Source organism: Lithobates pipiens, unplaced genomic scaffold (assembly GCF_037356315.1).
Source record: "Lithobates pipiens isolate NorthernLeopardFrog02 unplaced genomic scaffold, aLitPip1_a1.2 Scaffold_13, whole genome shotgun sequence".
Taxonomy (NCBI): Eukaryota; Metazoa; Chordata; class Amphibia; order Anura; family Ranidae; genus Lithobates; species Lithobates pipiens.
In genome coordinates, this window is record NW_027507718.1 from 358,092,913 (window position 1) to 358,115,819 (window position 22,907).

General features: G+C 37.2%; 1 protein-coding gene across 3 annotated transcripts in view; it reads right to left on the bottom strand.

Annotated features, from left to right (window-relative positions):
- Positions 1–1,760: 1,760 nt before the first annotated feature.
- The window catches only part of MARCHF1 (membrane associated ring-CH-type finger 1), a 479,165-nt gene continuing 458,018 nt past the window's right edge, over positions 1,761–22,907 (bottom strand). For all 3 annotated transcript variants that reach the window (XM_077477155.1, XM_077477154.1, XM_077477156.1), the window contains one exon: positions 1,761–2,959. In XM_077477155.1, the coding sequence (XP_077333281.1) occupies positions 2,658–2,959 (302 nt within the window). In that variant the 3' untranslated portion in view covers positions 1,761–2,657. The remainder of the gene's footprint in view (positions 2,960–22,907) is intronic.

The following is a 22,907-nucleotide window of genomic DNA, read 5'->3' on the forward strand; positions in this document are numbered from 1 at the left end:
ACTGCCTGCTATGATATAGGAGGGCTATTGTCACTGCGTATTCTGATAGTAGCTGGGTGTTTCCTTACATTTCTGTACTTTCATGAAATGTTTTATGTAAAATCCATTATGCAATCATGGTTCTTGTTATGTTAACCAGAGCATGCAGATAAACTTTTGCACATATGGACTATTACCTGAGCATACAGACTATTGTCTTAGTGCTCATTCATTACATGTGCAGTAATCTGTGTTTTTACGCACCTGAACAATGCCGGTCACTGCAAAGGCACATAGAAAACAAATGTTTTCTATTCACAGCACAATTTTGTGTACATGTCTGTTGCAATATGTTACATTGAAATGCACGGCAGTCTGCATTCCTGTGTGCTTTGTGTGAAATTCTTGCAGTGTGATTAGGCAGCCTATTCATTTGAAGTGCCATACTAAATGACAGGGTACTTTTCTACCATGTGATCTGATGCTTGCAAATGTATTGCATTTTCAATCTGAGTTTGGGGTGCTTTTCACAATGTAATGGCACCCACAGTAAATCTCAAAGGCAGCTTTGTGGTGAGAAACGGCTCTGAATGTACCCTTATAGGGCTTCAGCCAAGTGCACTTAATATCAATAAAGACTGAAAATTCAGAGTGTCTCTGTTTTTTGCCTTTAGGGGTTTGTTCACAATAGAATGCAGTGCTGGAAACCCTAATTTCACGCACGTTTCTGGAACCACATTCAAAATACACTGCATTTTTTTTAAACCAACTGATAACCATTATTTTGTACAAAGTTAGGCTTTAAAGAAGACTTGTGTCAAAAGAAATACAAAGACTGCCATTTCTGACCTTTACCTAAATATGCTCATTGTCAGCTGTCTCTGACACTCCCAGTCACTTTCCCAGAACAAATATGCAGATAGTGAAGTCAAAATAGAATACATAATCAGCATATTTATTCTAGGTCAATGGCTCAGAATATATTGAAGCCCAGCAGCATGGGACCAGCATTTTCATAAAGAAAAGTCATTAATGGAAGCCATTTTGTTTTTCTCAAGCCCAGGTTTAAACTATAACCAAAAAGGCTGAACTTTGTTTTTAGTAATGGATAGAGTGGAGGGAGATTAAAACATCTGTTAGATTTTCATTATTGTCTGTGCCCCCATTAGGGAGATTCATACTCTCTTTGTCATGCTTACCGTTATTATCAAAAGAAAGTCACAATTTGGAGTGATTACTTCTTACATCCTTTTGGCTATGAGATGGGAATTGAAAGGAAATCTCCTCAGTGGGACATAGATGACAAATATAAAAACTGACATGGGTGATGACCTTCCTTTCCATTTTGTGCATTAAGAAAAAAAGCCTTCTGTGTGTAACAGCCTCCCTGGCGCTCCCCTAATACTTACTTGAGGTCCATCTCTGTCCAGCAATGTCCACAATCCCTTCAGCTGTCTGGGAATCTCCCTTCTGATTGGCTGTGACACAGCAGCGGTGCCATTGGCTCCTGTGGCTGTCAATCAAGTCAGATAGCCAATCAGGAGAGAGAGGGGGCAGGGCCGAATGGCAGCTCCTTGTGTTCATTCAGCTGCTTGCTGTGAGGGCACTTGACAGTAGGGAGGGGCCAGGAGCACCGAAGAGGGACCTGAGAAGAGAAGGATCCAGGCTGCCCTGTGCAAAACCTGTGCACAGAGCAGGTAAGTATAACATGTTTTTTTTTTTAAACAAGACTTTACAATCACTTTAACTATATTAAACAGAGAAAAATACATACACATGAATTCAGTGCTTGGACAACCTGCTTTGGTTTTATTTCAAATACAATAAAATATACAACGCAATACTGTGTGCAAAAAGGTGTACATTCCCTGCTTTACTAAATTTTATGATTAAAATAACACTCCTAGACCTTACATAAAATCCCTTTTCTAGAATTATGAGTTTTTCTTAAAATGATTTTTAGAGGTGCTAACATATATTATTTACCATTTCATTTTCCACCTTTTCCTCACACAATGGAGGTTATCTGCAGCAACTTTCATAACAGAGTTTTACATTCTTGGCCCCTAATGCTGGCTTGACAAACCACATTTACCGGTTGCTTAATATGTATTTTTTTAAACTCCTGCTCTCTACAATCTTGGCTAATTATTATTTAAAAATCTGAATTGTTCGTTTATGTTGTCATTGAATCTCAGTGGTAAAAATTCTGAATTTATTAACTGTCACTTTTAATAGGACTTTTAATTGTATGCATTAATAAATCAACAACCAGTGGACCTTCACAGAGTGTGCCCTCTTGTTTTCCTTTTGTGCCTTCTTGACATCATTTTGTTAAATAGAAAATATTCAACTCATTTACACAGTAACAAGTAACAAGACTGAAAAGGGGGGTTCCCCCACAACTAATAAAATCAGCTCACTTTCCTCCTTGTGGAAATACAAAAATGCAGGTTTTTTTTTATTATCCTTCTTCACTACGGTCTCCTCTATGTTCTCCATTAGTGCTTTTGCTATAAAATCAATAACAATTTTAGCAATCGATATTCACTTCTGTATCATGACTGTATTCCTTGAGGGAACAGATTACTACTTTTCCACAACTCGGCTGCTGTGCCTCAGAAACACTTACAGCAAATCTGTTGGAGAAGTACAGGTAAAGAAAAGTGCTACGCTCATCAAACAGGCATCACTCCAGGTACATTTACATCGGAACATGACTGTAGATTCGTAGATGTCTGTGAAACTGGGACAAACACAGAGTCCTTAGGTTCATTGTTCTGATTACTAGTGTAGCTCTTTGTTACAGCTTTCCTGGCAGTGTCAGGGCAGTCCTGGACAAATATTACACGATTGTAAGCCTTTAGTCTTCTCCACAGCTGGATATAGACTTTACACTGCACATACATAAATACCAAACCTCCTGTAAATCCAATAGCCACAACCACCAGTTTTGTCCAAAATGGCCATTCCAGGACACCTATAAAGACATGGACAACAGATAAGAAAAATACAATCAATACAACATAATTAAAGAGAACTATCCTTTTTCAAAATTTGGGTCAAGTTTCACTAGATATCCACATGCTTAAAGAGAAGTATATAGAAAACAAGGGGTGCTGGCGCTCAGCAAACCAACGGAATGAAATGATTCAAATATGAACAATTAATAACATTAATATAAGTAGCATAAATATAAAATAATCAAAAGACCAGTGTCCAAACAAAAAATGTTAAAAAGTACTTGGGATGTGAAAATTGTCCAGTCATTGGTTCTTGCTAGATGGATAGATAATAGATGCATGCACTGTCACGGAGGGCTGCTCTTCTCCAGAGTGGAGCTCACTCAGAATCATAAGAAGAAAAGGAAAATAAGAGAGCGCCACTCAGTTAAAAGTGCTTTAATCAGTAATAAAACATAATAGTATCACTTACATGTTAATGCAAGGAGCTATACATAAACGAAAAACTGTTGTCATGAGCATGTGTCCAAAAGTTCATAAATCCCTTTAGTAATGTCCGCAAGACGCTGATGGGGAGCCCGGCTATGTCTCACAGATAGGAAACTGCAGAGCGGCTTGTGGAGGTCAGCGTGTGTCATCAGCGAATGGAGGAGAAACACAACGCGTTTCAGAGCATGCGCGAAGTCCGTGGGGTACATGCGCGCTCCTTTCTCAAGTGTAGGAATTCCTAGTCGCGCTCCCCCCAGCATCTTGTTGACATTACTACAGGGATTTATGAACTTTTGGACACACGCTCATGACAACAGCTTTTCGTTTATGTACAACTCCCTGCATCTAACATGTAAGTGATGCTATTATGTTTTATTATCGATTAAAGCACTTTTAACTGAGTGGCACTCTCCTATTTTCCTTTTAAAGAGAGGTATGGCCAAATCTTTTTTGCCAATACTTCTCTTGTGGGTTATAGGAGTGCACTTACTTTTTCTCTTCTGTGTCCTAGAGTCAGCAGAGAGTGGGATATTGCCTGACATGGCAAAGCCCCTCCAGGATCGCTAAGGATCCTGACCATATTTTAGAGCTTCATCCAGCTGCCTGATTGACAGCTGGCTCCACCTCACAGCACACAGATTAAAACAAGAGCCAGCTGCACTCGCCCCCTCTCCCGCCCAGTGCTCCAGTGAGCACTGGGAGAGCAGAGTGGTGAGCGGTGACTGTCAGTTACCACTCTACACTTTGAGAAGGCCAGCTGAGTGATCAGCAGTTATGCGATCACTCATTTCTCTGGTTTATAGCGGATGTGGCAAAGCTGCAGCATCACATCAATGTTGCAGCTTAGAGGGGAGTATGCAGGTTTATATTTTATTAACCCCATACTTATCCTTTAGTGTGGGTTATACTTAGTAATGCTCATAATTAATCTACAGGACTGCCTTGTAAGAGAATATGCTGTATGTTGAAGAGAGCATTCTTATATAACCCCGAGATCTGCCGAGACATGTCTAAAGGAAAAATTGTCATTTAAAGCTGATCCCGGCTGTAATGAATTGCTGGGTCTCGGAAATATAGATAAAACTAATTGAAAAAACAGCATGGGCCCCCCTCCTCAGTCCATTACCAGGCCCTTTGGGTCTGGTATGAATATTAATGGGAACCCCGACCAAACTTTTTAAAAACTGCTCCCGAAAAAACTGTCCTTTTTAAAAAAAAAATTGCATTGATACATGTCCCCTGGGACAGGACCCAGGTCCTCAAACACTTTTTATGACAATAACTGGCAAATAAGCCTTTAAAATTATCACTTTTGATTTTTCATGTTAGTGTGCCATAGACTTTAACAGTGTTTCGGCAGTTTTCGAATTTGCAGCGAATACCACATATTGTTCGCTGTTCGGGGGAACAGGCGAACATCGGGCTCATCCCTAATATACAGTACAATAGGAAGTTAAAATTAAGACGTAGATAAGTCAAGGTGCAGCATATAAAGGAAAATTCAGAGCCAGTGGTTCCCTTCAATGAAAATCACATATCAAGCTTATAGTAGATGCAGAGATTGAGGCAGATAAAACGTTATGCAAATATTTACAGTGACTAATAGGATGGCAATAGAGGAAGAGCCAAACTCAGTAAAAGAGAATAAAATATATTTGCCTATATTTCTGTATATACTTATTGTTTTGAAATGTGATTGTCTACGAAGGGAATCTCTGATGATTGTTTTTTTTTAACACTTAAAGTAGGAAATCCCCCCTTCACCCAAAGGGGAAGTTCTGCTTGTTCCCCTTCACCCAAAAGAGAAGGCTTCACTGTCAGTTTCCCACAGTTAAAATACCGGTGCCTGGACCCAAAGCCCATTGAAGAACTGGCTTGGGTGAGGGCAATGCTGGATCCCTGGACAGGTAAAAATCAGCATTTGTAGCAGTTGGCTTTTATTTTTTTGGAGGGGGGGGAGGGGGCTCCTCTTTAAGGGGCATATTTAAAAAATCTGTGATTTTGACTTCCACCAAATATTTGCTAGTGGTGATTCACTCACTGTCATTTAAAACACATACAGCTACAGTAGTTATGCTAATGTTTGGTGAATATCAGATTCACTGCTGTATAAATATGTCCAGTCTGAATTGCTTATGTTTATGACATATTTATTCAAACTGACAGTGGTATCTATTTTTGAAAGCAAAACATTTCATTCTCTACTAGCAGTCAAAAGTATTGTAACAAGAATAAACTGTAAAATATCAGCTAGGAAAATATTTTACATTAATTATCACTTATTTCAAATAGGTAGAATTGTTCATATGAGAATTGTGCACTTTTCCAAAGGTCAAAATATTGGTGAGTCAATTGTACCTGGGTTCGGTTTGAGTTCAACTAAAATTAGATAATGTTAGATAAGTTAAGATACCAAATCCAAAACAATTAGAATCAATGGGAATTGACTCAATAAAATTATCATTTGCTTTGCTATTAGGCTAGAGATCTAGAGATTGTCAAAAAAATGGCATGGGGGCTGGGCACTGACCCGGGGAACATATGCTAATTAAAAAACATGATTTACAAAATGTAATTCAGCCAGAAGCAGTGATTTTTTAATGCTTAAAGTGGAGGATTAGACATTCCCAATGCCTTTAAATAGCCTGCAGCAATGAAATGTTATTCACTGATAATTTAAATGTGTGTTTATATAATTGTCACTTTTGCTGTAATACATCCTACAGCAAGAAAGAAATAAGAAAAAAAAACGGCATGGGGGTCTTCCTTCAAAATCCATACCAGACTCTTTGGACCCGGTATGGATTTTAATGGTAACCCCTTGAGGTTCCCCAAAAATCCATATCAGACCCTTAATCCTAGCATGATGCAGGGTAGCTGACCAGAAAAAGGTGGGTGAGCTGGGTCCCCCTGAACCATACCCACCAGACCACATCTCCCTAGCAAAGCACTTCATCCTCATGTTGATGAGGACAAAGACCTCATCCCCACAACCCTGGCCTGGTGGTTGTGAGAGTCTGCGGGTGGGGGCTTATTGAAATCCAGAAGATCCCTTTAACAATAAGGAGAAGCCAAAATGCTGGCCTACTCCTATGTGAATGAGTAGGGGTACACAGTAACCCTACCTATTCACAAAAAAATTAAATCAATGTGGTTTGTTAAATTTTAATTTAAAGCAGTAAATGTAGCTTATACAAAATTTTACAACATTTTAGCTGCAAAAAGGAATTTTGTTGAAGTACATCGTTTACCAGGTTAAACAGGAAAGCAATTTTCTTTACAGCCCACTTGACTTTATAAATACATCAGAAAATCACTTTGTTTACTTAAATGTCAAATCAATATTTTGTGGCGGTGTTGTTTTTTTTCTCCATTGAAATAAAATGTGATTCATAGGCATAGTTTGCTGATTGCACAGAGTTTAATTATATACAAAGACTCCTCTTTGTCAGGCACAGAAGCTAAATGGTCAAAATCCAATTACAGATGTGTTTATAGATAAAATGATATTGATTTGTGGTCAGTTTATTTTAACATTTTATCTGAATGTTAACATTTTTAAAAATGTGTCATTTATATCATGTTTGTAATTGTGTAAGAAATGTAATTATAAATATACATTTAATGAGGAATGTGTCTATAACATAAGAAACAGAGCATGCTTGTGTTTTTTTTAAAGAAGAAAGCCCAGCACTGTTTGTTGTTTATTGTCTTTGACCTGAAATCAACCTGAAATCTTGTATGATCTAGCAAGCAGGGTTATAAGACAGGCAGAAAATAAGGATGCTGTAATGATATTTTACTTTTGATTTGACTTCTTAAAAACACATTTTTAAATTGTCTATAATAAATATATATATTCAAATATTTACTTTGTGAATTCTCTGATCTATTCACTGGAAAATATATGCAACTCTAAAGGTCCCAATGTCTTTAGTGGTTTCTTGGAAATCCATTTTTTCTGTACAATTATTGTGTGATGTGGTGCTAGAACTAATACAAGCAAATAATATTATTAATATATTTTATAATATTTACAAGCAATATTTTGCATTTACTTGATTGTAAAGGAATTGAAAAATACTTTTGTAACTTTCAATTCCCAGTATCATCAATAAAACACTTTGGGGGGATTTACCGAGGGAAAAGGGCATGTACACTTTGCAATTGAATGTTCACTTTGCAAAAGAGTTAGCACTTATTTTGGTGAATGTGGGGAAGAAGCTTTGCTAATTTAATTTATATAATAATAAGGATTTGGAAATATTTCCCTTTTTTTTTAGCTGTCTGTACCCCCGTTAGAGACATTCACCCTCTCTGCTTATCCTGTTTACTATTATCAGAGTAAGTGAAAAAAAAATTGGTTTGACACCAGAAAATTAATAGAATGGAAATCTATTACTTTGAGATTCCCTCACTTTGCAGGGATTTCCTCTCACTTCCTGTTTTGGTTATGGGACAGGAAGTGAAGGGAAATATCCCCTATGGCACATAAATGGCAAAAACAAAAGGACAGGGGTAAACCCCCTCTTACTGTATCCAAAATGAAAAAAAAAATTGTGCCTTTATTTTACGATTGTTATTAATAATAATAATATTATATTATTATTATTTCTTCTATTGAAATACCAGCTGCATCTCTGGCCTTTTCCTATTTTAAAGGAGAATTGTAGATTTTATAATATGTATTCAATGTACATGTGAAAAAGGATGCCTTATGATAAAAACAAAACTGTTATTTTAAAGTTTTCAAAATATCTATATACTGTATATGGGGGCAGCCTTTGTGGTCTTCTCATCTCACTGATGATTCAAAAGAATATTAATTGGTAGTCAGATCAATATTGCTTAGTAGTTTGATATGGTAATGCTGACACTGGTTAGTACTGAAAGTTGAATTGTAATAATACATGCACTGTAAAAGTCTTATTGATTTCTGCGTGGTACCCAGATTCAGGTTTCTTATAGCTGCGTCTTTTAAACATGGCAGTTTCAACATGATTTCATATGTTATAGTAGCCAGATATGACTTTTTTTTATATGATATAAAAGGTAACAGGTAACAAGTTTTTTTTTTAACCTGCCAGGCATTAACATTAAATCTGATAAACCAGACATATGGGTGAAAATATACAGATACCTGGAAATGATTCTTTCAAATAATATAACATTTTACTCTTAAACTCTATTAGCTTCCTGGCTTTCCTCTATGCTTTGTAACCACTCCTCTGTTGTTTGCTTTTGATTTCTAAGGACTACAATATCTTAGGGTATCTTGCTGTCTGCAACCAGAGATTCTTGTACTGACTCCGCCTCCAAAAACTCTTCCTCTGAGCTACTCTGTAGTTCAGAAGGCAGGCTTTGTGAAATCTGTGACACAGCAGTGCCTTCTCAGAGAAAATAGTTATTATGCATCACAAAAGGAAGTACATTTATATATATATATATATATATATATATATATATATATATATTTATATTTTTGTCACTTATTAATTATTCATAAGAAATGTGTATATGACTTTATTTTACATATATGCTATATAAGTAGAACTATAGGCAAAACTTTATTTTTTCATTGTGCATCTAGTAAAAGAGGATTATAATACCTGTAAGGTTTATTTCTGTCATCAATATGCCATTGCGGAGATTTCCCTTCACTTCCTGTCCCATAGTCAAACAGGAAGTGAGAGGGAACCCTGACAATAAGCGCAATTTCTTGGGGACCCCTAGGTCACCAGAACCAATGTCCATATTGGAAGATTTTCCCCTCTACTACTGTTTTGGGGATAATGGTAAACAGGACAAATAGAGAGGGAGAATTTCCCCAAGGGGGGCACAGACAACAATAAAAAGGACACAGGTTATAATCTCTCTCCACTCTATCCAAAACTGAAAAAAAGTTTTGCCTTTAGTGACTCTTTAAAGAGACCAAATGAGGATTTTACTGTATTGAGTAACTCTATATACCCACACTTTTTTTTACACCTTGTACAAATTATATAGACCTGCTATGAATTTCTGTCATGTATCTTTCTCTCTACATGTTAGCCCTGAGGAAGTGGGAGGCAATGCCCCCGAATTGCATTAGCTTTTCTTTAATATGCAATAAATGATTATAGACGTTTTTCTGGATACCAAGTGCTCCTGTTCAATCACCCAAGTCTATTACCTACCACTGACAATTCGGGTAGAACCCACTGGAAGTTATTTCAGCTACAACCTTTACATGGAGACCTGCCACTAGGCAGCCTCCAGTGACATCAGTCCAATACTGTCTTCCACTCAAACCTAATGTTAACAATGGATCAGTAGCCCATCCAGACACATAAAAAATATATTTTGAAGATTTTAAAGTCCTTGCAAGCACTCTTTGTGCCTTCACATTTGCCATAATGTTTGTCACTAAAAGCTTATTACAAGTAACTGGTTAGGTTTTAGTTCTTGAACATTTAACATAATACAAAGTAGCAACGCTAAAAAAAGTGACCAAAAATGAAAAAAAAATGAATGAGGCCAAATCAATGATAGTGTATAGATAACATAAACAAAATGCCTTTATCTTCCCAGTTGTAAGTGCAATTCTTTTTTCATATTAAATCCTTAATGGTACAATGCACACTATGGAGTCTCTCTTTCTATTTTCTGGGCAATATCTCAATTGATTCCTGGTGGCTAATGCTCGAGTACTTTTGGCTAAATTAAGGTTCATACAACTGCCTTCCATAACTAGTGGTGGAATATCATCCTCCGTTTGGATAAAGGCCATGGCTGGGTGTTTAGCCGCAAGGTCTCTAAAGCTTGCCTTCTGGTAAGGCAAATCTATGTGGTGGTGGTGCACTGTCGTCAAGAGGTGTCACTGTTTAGTACTCACTCTTGTGCTATTTTTTGGACTGTTATTTTCACTGTTTATGTTATGTACACACTATCATTGATTTGGACTTATTCATTTTTTTTCATTTTTGGTCAGTTTTTTAGAACTGCAACTTTGTATTATTTCACCTGTTTTCTATGTGTATCTCATAGTTTTAGCAGCTGCTTCTTGACACATTATTTATACATGGTCTTTAGCGCATTTTTTTTTTTATATTCATTTAACATAATAGGCTCATAGAGCCTCATTATATTTGAGTGGCTGCAGTTGTCATCTTGTAAAAAGAGAACCAGAGCTGCAGCACAAGAAGTACCTCAATATGTTAACGTTCAAATGAGTATTTTCATTTAAAGATGTTGTGATAAAACACTGAGGAAAAACACACATTTATTATCTGCACAGTGTTTCTTGCATTGGCTTATTATTAAGAGATGTTGGGATTTCCTCTAGATAGTTATATACAGTAAAACTACAGATATGACAAAGCCCTCATCCCTCCTCCTCAAACACACACACTGAGTTGATTACTCTCCCTTCAGTATAGAACTATAAGATCTTTTACATCAATTGACACGGAAAAGATCTAAGATATGTTCACTTCAAAAAGCTGAGAAAACAATCAAAGTTTTCAAACCATCATCTATCTAATTCCCAGAAGCAATTACATGTATTTCAATAAGACCACAGCCTATGTGTGCCTCAAGTTTTACCCATTGCTTGAAAAAGTTTGTTAAAAAAGACATAGTAAAACTTCAGAGAAAAGAGGACAATAACATTTCATGTCTGCACTCCACAACAGATGATGCCAGTCAAGAGTGCAGAAAGTATTTTTTGTTAGTAGGTTTAAATATAAACTGTGTTCAAGATACTGTATTTGCTGAATTTATATGCATTTTATTTTGCTATCAATTATTTCCTTTTTTTTTTTTCATTTTTCACACTTGTCATTTAATAAGATCACAGCTTTGTCATCTTATGCTCAGTTGCCTAACACGTCTTTATTGATTAAGAACATTGAACCAAACATAAAACTATTATTATATCACATTTTTGCATCAGTGCTAGGCAACAAGTAAAGTCTTTTAGTAAACTGTAGTTCAAATTTTAATAAATATATTTTGCAGTGTTGTTTAAAAGGCTCTTTATCCAGCTTCTTGATCAGAACTATAGCTTCTTGTCACATGATTCAGCACAGTGCAACCTCTCTTTCATACAACAATTCCTGTCAATAAAGGTGCAGTGGGTCAGTGGTCCTAGAAGCAAAAATTGCCTGTATTTTTCCAAGGTTCAGATTCAGGGCCATGGGCAGCAGGTTAATAGGACCAAGATAGATTCAGCTAGCAGGGCAGCCAGGTGCAAAAGATGGATATCATTATAAAATTAAAACTGTTTGGTAGCCCGACTATGCCCTTGCCCAGTCTAAAGGATAACTGGACTTTTAGAACACAATTGCTCTTTTAATATATGCAGAAATGCCAAGGAAATCTGCAAACATATTCTTTACCTTTATCCTTTCTTTTCCTGTACTCTGAGAGCAGTCATTGCAGTCCCAGACCAGTATAAACATCACATTGCTTACTTTTGGCCTGTTTAGGTTTTTATATGTAGTATTTAGGTTTAAAAATATGATTTAAATCTATGAGAAAATTTGAATGAAAGAAAAAAAAAAGGTATACAATTTTTTATTTTGTGCTAAGATGCACAATATTTTTTGATTATGTTTAAGCTTAAAAGGAAACAGATATTTAAGTAGATTAACCTGTAGGCCATCTTATATTTTTATCCTAAAGCTAGCAAAGACAGCGATTTTTTTTTTTTCATTCGGGCAACAGAATAAAAAAAATAAAAAAATAGTAACAGATTCTTCTATTCACAAAAAGGCAATAAATGAAGCAACCCCCCCATAGGGAACATGTATTCTGACAGCAGATCCCACTGCTGTCAGAATACACTGATTAGCGGCTGCAGCAGATTGTCAAGTAAAAATCATTTTTATTTATTTCAATTGCTAAGAACAATGTCTAATATTTTAGTAATTCAATTTCTATGAACCAGAATAAAACTATGCATTTCCTGTGTGGCTGATATTTTATCTGAATAGTTGTTAATCAGAGAAACTACCAAATATCTCCTGCCAAAGGTAGCTGTTTTCTGTGCTACTGGATTTCTGGTTTGACAGTTCAAATCTCTGGCTCTGTCCACATGTAATGTTTATAAACAGTTATGTAATGTCAAAATGTCCCATGACCTGAGCCAAACATGTGCACACATATTCATGACTACCTGGAGAGTGGAAGGGAGGGGTGTGTACAATAGATCCCACCCTAAACTGCATAGGAATAGAAGTTGACCTAGTGACTGGGACTGGATGGAGGGGTCTCTGCTTTGAGCATATGAGTAGTGAGTAAGCATGGATTGTAACTTAACCTTGGTCATTGTTTTGCATAGCAGAAGGCAATCTATGCCATCATTCTTTGGGGTTAATAGTCAAGCTATATATTTATGACCAATACAGTTAGCTCCCAGGAAGTCTCTCCTGTAGTCAATGAACACTCTAGTAATATGGTCATAGAATGATCATAAAAAAATTATATTAAATTATTGGATCTTGGGCCCTACATCTTTCAGTTTGAAGTAACTCTGAAGTTTGTAAAGTGGCAAAGTGAATGAAATGTGCTTTTACATACCTTTGGGTGACTTCACTAAAGCTCTGGAAGCCCCAAATCCTAGAGCACCCAAATAAGCAAATATCATCTTTAGGAGAAATTTAAGGGGTGGCTCAACTAATCAGTGGTTGTTGAGATGGACCATGGTGTATGAGAAACAGTAAGCCCTTGTACACATTCTGACAACCAAATCCGTTTGATTTTGTCCTACGGATTTTGTCCGAAACTGTTGCATACACATGGTCGGACAAAGTTGTCCGAAAATCCGATTGTACATAACGTGATGATGTTATTTCGTTATGACGGGACTACGTTCAGGCTAGTAGCAAATAGCTTTGGTCTGGGAATTTGATCTGCGCATGCGTGGCACTTTGTCCGTCGGAGTAGGCTACACATGATCGGAGTAAGGCCGCGTACACACGGGCGGATTGTCTGGCCAACTTAGTCTGCTGAAACGTGTTTCAGCGGACAATCCGCTCGTGTGTGGGCTTCAGCGGAATTTTTCAGCGGACAGTCTGGCGGACTAAGTCTTTCGGAATTTCCGTAATACAGTCCGTCCAAACTTGGTTTCAGCGGACAGTCCGCTCGTGAGTAGGCAAGTTGGACGGACTAAGTATGGCGCATGCTCAGAAAGGATTTACACGGCCAAAGGTTGCATTGCAGTGTATTGGACGTCGTATTTCTAGTCCCGTCGTACGTGCTGTACACGTCATCGCGCAAGCTTTCAGCGGACTGTCTGTTCATCGTGTGTGGTCAAGTCCGTTCATTCAACAGTAGGACGGACTGTCTGTCGGATTGTCTGACGAACTTAGTTGGGCAGACAATCCGCCCTATGTCCGATCAGAGCATTTTGTCGGAAAATTTTACGGACAAGTTGGAAAACTTGGTCCGTCGGATACTTCGACAGAAACAGTTCGATGAAGACCACATACAGTCGGATTATCCGACAAAACGGTCCGATAGGACACATTCCGTCGGAATCTCCGACAGTGTGTACAAGGGCTAATGAGGCACAAAAATGAAAGGCAGCAGGCCAGATCTCTCTTTGCAGATATCTATATGACATCTTTCTGTGTTTCAAGGTTTCAGAGGTACTCATTAAAGCGGGAGTCCGCCGGAAGTTCCGCCGTTTTTTTTTTTTTTTAAAAGCCAGCAGCTACAAATACTGCAGCTGCTGACTTTTAAAATAGTGACACTTACCCGCCCAGCGCGTCCGCGATGTCGGCACCCGAAGCCGATCTCTCGATCGTCTCTCGGGTGCTGCCGCCGCCATCTTGGGTATGTGAATCAGGAAGTGGAGCCTTTCGGCTTCATTTCCCGGTTCCCTACTGCGCATGCGCGAGTCGCGCTGTGAAATAATGATGGTCCCCGCTGTCTCTGGGATCCGTGTGTTTCCCAGCAGGCAGCGGGGGACTTTCGGAAAGGGGCGTAGATTCTGCGGAAAGGGGCGTACCTTCTGCAGAATCTACGCCAGAAGTGGGTGCAGATACCTGTACTGTACAGGTACCTGCACCCCCCTCCCCCCTGAAAGGTGCCAATTGTGGTGCCGGAGGGGGGGAGGATTCCAATGAGCGGAAGGTCCACTTTAGGGTGGACCTCCGCTTTAAGATAATAAAAGTTGCATTCATAGGGTTCAGGCCTTTTATTTATGTTTTGACACAGTGTCCTAAGTACACCACTATTAGCGCCACCCTACTCTACCCCCCTACTCTGCTCTCTGTCCTGCTCCTATTTCCATGCCCACTGATTTTTCAAAGTTCCCAGGTAAATTGATCAGGGAGTGTGAATGAGTCTTCACATTTGTAATGTAGTAAAATACTGCAAATGTTTATTAAAATACCCTCATTATACATAAACATACAGTATGTGCTAAAATGATTTAGAGGCATAATTTAGGAGTCAGAATAAATACTATAATTCAGTTAGAATGCATGCTATCATAGAGACAGAAGCTGCAATGCCTGTAAAACATTGGCACAGATCCCAAGTCTGTTCAAACCATAACTCTTCATCTTCAAACCATGCAGATAATTCCTCATTCACCCAAATGGATTTAGGTTTTAAGATAAATTGAGCACGTAGAACTGAATTCCTGAACCATCTAAAAGCAATACACAATTTTTCTGACAAAAAAACAAGAATCAAATTTTATGAAGATTTATGTTAGTCTACTGGCATGTTCAGAATCTCCACCTTTTAGTTCTCTCTGGTTCTATATTTGTTTTCAGCATATCTACCAGATTTACCTAAAACTCAATTCAGATGTTTTCTTTTAGTTTTGGATAAAAAGACAAAGCACTAAAACCTACTATCAATACCCCTGCTGACCACATTTGCTTTCGCTTCCTGTGCAGTCACTGAGGCAGAAAGTGAGAAAAATGAGTAACCAAATGGGTAAATAGGCGTAAATAAAATATTTTTTTTAAATTGTAGTGTGGAGTAAGGTTAAAACAACTTCTTTTTTTTTTTTTTCATAGCCACATCAGCGAATCTCCAAGAGAGACTTAAATCAACTTTACGTTCATCACTGTCTCTTATTATTAATCTTCACATCATTGTAGCTATATCTTTTATCTTTTATTAATTTCTCTCTTCTACTGCTTGTGTCCTTGTTAGGGATAATTCTGTGTGGTCTTGAGAAGTGAGCGAATTGTACATTGTAAACCCACACTGCAATACATTGCAACTATGCATCGTAGTGTTTAGGTTTTTTCTTTTTAAAAAAACAACTTTCTTGAATGTTTACCAACAACTTCATTCATCTCTATACAAAAAAGTGCACTGTGACACACTGCCATGTTTTTGTGCATTGCATAAAAGTGCAGACATGTTTATGCAATGCACCTGTATGGTTTGAAATAGGCACATAGAAAGCAATTGTTTTCAAAATGTTCTTGGGTTGAGGCTATGTTAATCAATGCAAATGAATGGAACTCATCAGCATGAATGAGTCCTTAAAATGGGCCTAAAAAGGTTTTTTATTTTTAGTATTCAGTAATTAATTTGATTTGTTTTGTTAAGTCTGTACGGGCTAAATTGTCACTGCCTTTGCCTCATTTTCCCGTAGCTCGCTGTCTTGTCGGTGCTGACCTTGGCATGTATCCTGACTATGTCCCTACCTTCTGATTTAGCACCTCTCTTCCTGGCTGTTGATGACATTTGGGTCTAGCTATGCTCTTACCTTCTGATAGGTTGACACCATGTTCCTGCGCTTGGCTCTCACCAGATCCACAATCAGCTGCCCCTTACATCCAGCAACTACTGCTGCCTGCCACATTGGCTCTCATGCCATTCTGTGTCCCCACATGCCCGTTCACCATTACTATGGTTGCTGGACAAGAGGTGCAAGTGAAGCTCTCTCTTTAGCACAATCTTTACCGAGTACATTGCTCAGATGTAAATTTTCTTTTTACTTTGAGGTTTCACCCCAAAGCAAAAACAGTGTGCCAATGTGTTACACGGTTTACAATTAGCTGCATTCAGACAGCCCAGATATTATTTTATATCCATTCTACAGTTACTACAGTAAGTTCTCAGAGAAGGAACCTTAAGACTGCATGCTAACAGATTGTAACAAACTATAGTTGCTTATTTTGCTGCCATATGATACCATGGTATATGGCAATATCATGTCTGCCAGAAAATATAGAAATTCAGAATTATCCTTCAAGATATCTGACATACAATATAACTGTGGTTGAGAGGACTATTTACCTGTCCAGTAAAAGTATATACTGTAAGTAAAGGACTCTGTAGCTTGAATGACTATCAAAATGATAATTGCAGAACACTAAATTATAAAGAAATACTGTATGTGCAAGTTATTCAGGAGCTTATTAGAAATAAAAGAGTAATATATTGAATAACATTGCTATTGGGAAGGCAGCATTTAGTATATAGAGGATTCCTCTTTACAAATTATTGACTATCTCCAATAATATCTTTATACTAGCTAACCCTATTTTTGATTACTTTAGGGTAGAACCATTGGCAAAATCAAAAACTGAATGTATGATGCAGTCTGTTACATGTATCAACACAGCGGTTTTTGTTTTTCAGAGTCAATTTGTAACATAGATTTATTACCAGCTGATTCCAGTGAACTTCTTTCTTTCTGTTTACCATTGTCATGTGACATGTCACATGGCCAGAGAAAAAGGGAAAATCTGCCTTAATTTTTGTGTGGCTGTCATTCTAAGTAGGAAGTCTGTGACTGTGAGAACTGTAAGTACACCTGGTTGACAATATCATCACTTCTCATACAAATCCAAAACAGGTATAGAAGCACTCACAGATGTCTTGAGAAAGATAGACTGAGCTCCATTGAAACATTGACAAAGAACACTCTAGCTTTGATTTCACTCCTATGCAAGACCTATGAGTGCCCGTATACCTGTTTTGGATTTGTATGAATTTTTTTGAGGGTGATCAACCAGGTGGATTCCCTTGGAATTGTTTAATCACCTGTCACCTATAGGCATTTCAGAGTGTCTGCTAACCACTACACTACTTCTGTTGTCACATTCATCCTCTTACAGTGTAGCAAAGTACGTGCCCTGGCAATATGAAATTAATATAGAAATCGGTCATGCCTAGTGTCCTTAGAAGGACTAGTCTTGTCCACTATTCCCAACAATGTTTAATTTAAATATATGTCCTGCCCAGTGTCCCCAGTAGTGACTGGTATAAAGATGTGTTGTTCAATGCCCCCAGCAGTAGTCAGTATAGATGAGAATGCCTCCAATACAGATATCAGTCTCCTTCAACCCTCTGCTTCCCTAGAGCCACATCGGGCCCCTTAGTTCAGTGCACCCAGCCTCTCAGTCATCTCACTGACACAAATTCCAAGGCTGTTTTCCTCATATAGTGACTACTAAGTTCACTTCATGCACTGTTTTTAGCCCTGCCCCCTACTCTGTTTTATATCCCACCCACATTCTTAGACCCACTGGTTTTCTAAAATCCCCAGACATATTTGCACCCTATATTCACAATAACACCCTTGGTCTTCCAGGTTGAGGTATGCTGGATGTCATTTAACCTGAAATGACTGAGGACATCTTGTGGCAGAATAGAAGTACTGAACGGGGCAAGGGAAAGGTGAAAACCATAAAACCATACGAACAAAAGTTGGTCATTGTAATCCCCCATGCAGTGTTATATTGTATGTCCTGTCACTTTTGCTGGACGGCTTGATCTGCATATACTGTATATGTGGAGAAAATATTAAAAAAAGAAAAAAAACATATCTTGAATACTATCCTTTCAGGTATACCAAGTACTGTGATCATTGGTCCTTTTGTTTAATTAAAAACAAATCATATTGACATATACCTTTTAAACTATAAGTTCAGTTATGCTACAGCTATTTGTTGTCATGTAATTTAACTATTTTCTCATAGCAAGGAAGTTATTGCTGCTAAATATTTTATGACATTGTATTTTATGTGCAGGAAAAAGAAAAGACTTACACTTTTTCCTTGCTCAGTCAAGCTTACAATTCAATTCTGGTAACTGAAATAACGGCAGTTAATGGACTAGTACAAGGTTATATAATATACAAAGCTAGCAGAAGAGTTTTAACACTGGCTCTCTGCATGTCTTTCAGTGTCGCTGTTTCTTAGTACAAAACCAGTAGATAGAAGAAAATGCACATCTTTTTGAGGTTAAGGAAGCATCAAAGGGAAAATATATGTGTACTTTAAAGCTCTTTTAAAAAAATATATATAATCAGACTTGCTGTAGTTATAAAAAAAAGTAAGATCTTCAAGAAATCAAAATGTCATGAAGATTTCTTTATAATTTTAGATCAAAAAGAAAAATAAATACAGCACTAAACATAAATCTACACTAGTACAACTAAAAACCGCTGCAGCTCAGTTTTACAAGATACACATAAACACAATAAGATAACAAAAGAAAAAAGCCGTGCACATACATAAATACTGTAAATAAAATTAAATATAAACAGCTATGAGTGATTAATTGATTGCAATAGTAGTGAAAAAAAGGTTGATCTACTCCTCTAATAAATCAAACATACCATAATTTTAAAAAGAATTATAAATAACAAGTGTTAATAATGTATTTGAAAAATCTCAGTGAAGTGATAAAAAAGTCCAATAAATGAAAAATAGTCCAGTGAAAACTTAATCAATACCTACATTTCATAAGAAATCATGGAAAAATAACAAATATTAGATGAATAGTAGCAATACAAATGAAATGTAACAAATATATATTACTGATAATAATAAAAAATTGGTGATAATATGAGTGTAATAATAATGTAAAAATAAAAAATAAAATAAAAAATACAAAGTGTTCAATCTTCTGTGCAACCAAAACACACCAAGGATCGTGACCACCATCACACAAAATATGCGCTTACCAAAAGGCATACAAACAAATTTAATAAAAAGTGTATTTCTTTACTTTTATTAAATTTGTTATACGGAATTATGCTATGATGAGTCTTCTTTCCATTTCCCTGGAATCCCGAGTACTGCCTTTTTGCTTCATGTGCTGCTGTTGAAGGTCCCGGCCTGTTTCATTCAATAAGGGAGCCTACTGTGATCATGGTCTGAGGAGGTGCTGTGGAGATTGACTATACCTTTTGGTACACTTTGTGTTTTTTATTTTATTTTTTATTTTTACATTATTATTACACTCATATTATCACCATTTTTTTTATTATTATCACTAATATATATTTTTTTAGATTTCATTTTTATTTCTACTATTAATCAAATTTTTTTTTCCATGAATTCTTATGAAATCTAGGTATTTATTTTATAAGTTTTCACTGGACTATTTTTCATTTATTGGACTTTTTTTTCACTTCACTGAGATTTTTCGAATTTCATTATTAACACTTGTTATTTATAATTCTTTTTATAAATGATGGTATGTTTGATTTATTAGAGGGGTAGATCAACTCTTTTTTCGTTACTATTGCAATCAATGAATCACTCATAGGTGTTTTTATATTTAATTTTATTTACATTATTTATGTATGTGCATGGCTTTTTTTTTTTTGTATTCTTTATAATTTTGCCTTGTAAGACTAAATCTCTCTATAACAATTTTCTAACAGTACTCTGGGCAATAAAACAACATAAACAGTGTCAGCAAGGAAAATACATTTATACATTAACAAATCCTTTGTCTAAAGTTAGCCATACAGTAATGCTTTTTTTTTTTTTTTTTTTTTTAAATCTTCATTCTTTGAACTTGACAAAAAATAAAAAGTCCCCTTTAGAAAGCTGTTGCAGTGAAAAGCAGCACTTTATCATATACTGTATATAACTTGGTGTTTCCTTTTTTGAAGAAGTAAATTGGACAGATTGCAAGGTTTTTTCAAGTACTCACTGTGTATGTTTTTATAATGCTAGTAATTATGTAATTTGTATAAATTATAGGTTGTACACTCCGTGGCTTTCCTTTTCTTAACAATTTGGAAAAATGACACAATATGCTTTTATGTTTTGTATGGTGATCATTGAGCTGAAAAAGCAAAATGAACAAATTGACTTCCATATGAACACAGAAGTACAGTCAGTTGAGATAATATAAAATACAGCTTTCTTCAGAGGCAGCTGCTGAAGGTAAGTGAAGTGTTGATGTCAGGAGCAATTAGAAATGAACAAGAGAAAAGACCTAAGAGGACTTTCTAGATGTGCTGTAGAGCAGAAAGTCAGAGGTTATAGAATTATCTGGGAGAACTGAAAATTACATTGGATTAATTCAGTTTTATAGACAAAGGGAATACATCTGAATATGTAATACCATGATTATATGAAACATACGGCATTATAAAATGCCCATATTTTTAAATCAATGAAATGTGTATATGTCTAGGGGCTACCGAACAATTTTGTTCTAAGATGTAAACATTCTCTGAATATACATCTTCAGACAATAAATATTAATTTCCATTATCCAGTTAATTAAACAGAAATGTGCTTTTCACATATTGCAGCGACCTCGCTTCCTATTAGATTGTGGCTACTTTCATTCTTCATAGTCCTAGTATATGTAGGAAAATAGCTATCCTCTCTTGATAACTCCCCACATAGACTATGGAATATTAAAAAGGAAGTAAACCCTGATGAGTTTACTTCCTCTTTCATTCCCTGCAAAGGCAAAGCATAATGGACTACTATGCATCGCATAGTAGCCCATTATGTGTCACTTACCTGACACAGGAGCCAGCGAAGTCGCGGCTGTCCCCTGTAGTCCACCGCATCCATCTTGTTGGTGGGGTCTCGCAGCTGCGCCGCTGTCATTCGGCGAAGCCGCGAAGACGTCACTCCCACGCATGCGCACGGGAGCCGACACACGCGGCAGCTCCGTCGCATGCGCCGTAGACAGCGGTGCCTGTTTTCGGGCAAATATCTCCTAAACCATATAGGTTTAGGAGATATTGCTTGGACCTACAGGTAAGCCTTAATCTAGGCTTACCTGTAGGTCAAAGTGGTTTGTAAGGGTTTACAACCACTTTAACTATGGTATATGTAGTGCACACAGGGCAGTGTAAATGACCACAACTAATGTGCACTTCTCATTTCAAGGGGCTTACAGAGAATGTTACAAGAACACAGAAAACACAGTATGAAATAATTTAAAGAAAAATACATTACAGGGCAATTAAGTAGTGGATGTGTATGGGTTGTTTTAAAAATAATAGGGATATTGTTTAGTGTCACTTTAACTATATTTTTTTCACTTTTCTAAGAGCTAGGCAGATAATATACAAAAAAAAATGAAACACTTAAGTGTACATAAAAAGTGCATGTGAAAAAATACACACACGCACACATACACACACACACACACACACACACACACACACATAAAAAAAGTGCACTTAAGGGTGTGTCTCTAGTCAACCTCTCCAAGAAGTAGGACTCTACCCTGACGCCCTGGGGCACAAGGCTCCTGACAGGGGCAAGGCTCAAACTTGGTCCACCTAGCCAAAATATCTAGGAAACCCCTCTCCTTATGGTCGGCGGATGCTGACCAATGAGTACTAGGTGAGGGACTCTACTGAAGAGAGACCTCCTAGTTCAGGGGAGGAAGGAACCTGATGGCAACACATTCTACCCCTAGACTTCAGGGTAGTTCCATGGACCCACACCCTCCATCCAAGTGAAAAAAGCACAAATGTGCAAAGTGACAAAACATGAGAGAAAAAAAATAAATGAAATAAATAGTGCCACTGCAAGTGCATTGGCTAGGCCTTGCAGCCTGGTAGCAAAAATTGCCCTAGACTCAGTCGAAAGGCCTAGCCCAAAGAGATGCCGTACAGATGATGTGACCATGTGCTCGTTCACACAATGGGTTCCCTAGGCCCAAGGTGCTACTTAGAGCTTCCCTGGGGTGATCAAATCCCAGGAGGCACTGACACCAGGGGCTCTCTGATTTCCCAGTCTATGGCCAGACCAGGTAGCGCAGCCATTCCTACCATTAGCCCAAAATGACAGTGTAGTATCTCTACTGGACACTGATAAGAACAGAATCTACACATGATCTTAGCCAATAGATAAGTGAGTTCCACTAACTGAATATTGTGTTGATTAGCACTTTCCTGAATGTACATGACTCATCCCACTGATCCCACCAGGAGAACACTCACAGAGAGAGGGGAACACAACCCATGATTTTATATGAACGGTCTCAAATCCTTTAGTAAATCAGCCTCATAAAGGTTTCATCAGGCAAAGTTGTTATACCACAGCCAGTCAGTTTACTGGCTTTACTGTATATTTACAACATGGTAAGTTAGCATGAACCCATAATTGATTCTAGGACACAGTGTAGTTAAGATTAATTAGACTATACAACTCCGTAAGTGCTGGAGAGTAAGATGAAACTGGTAATTTCTGTGTATACCAATTTGAAAAGTCTCCATTAACAAAACATGAGCTAAATTAT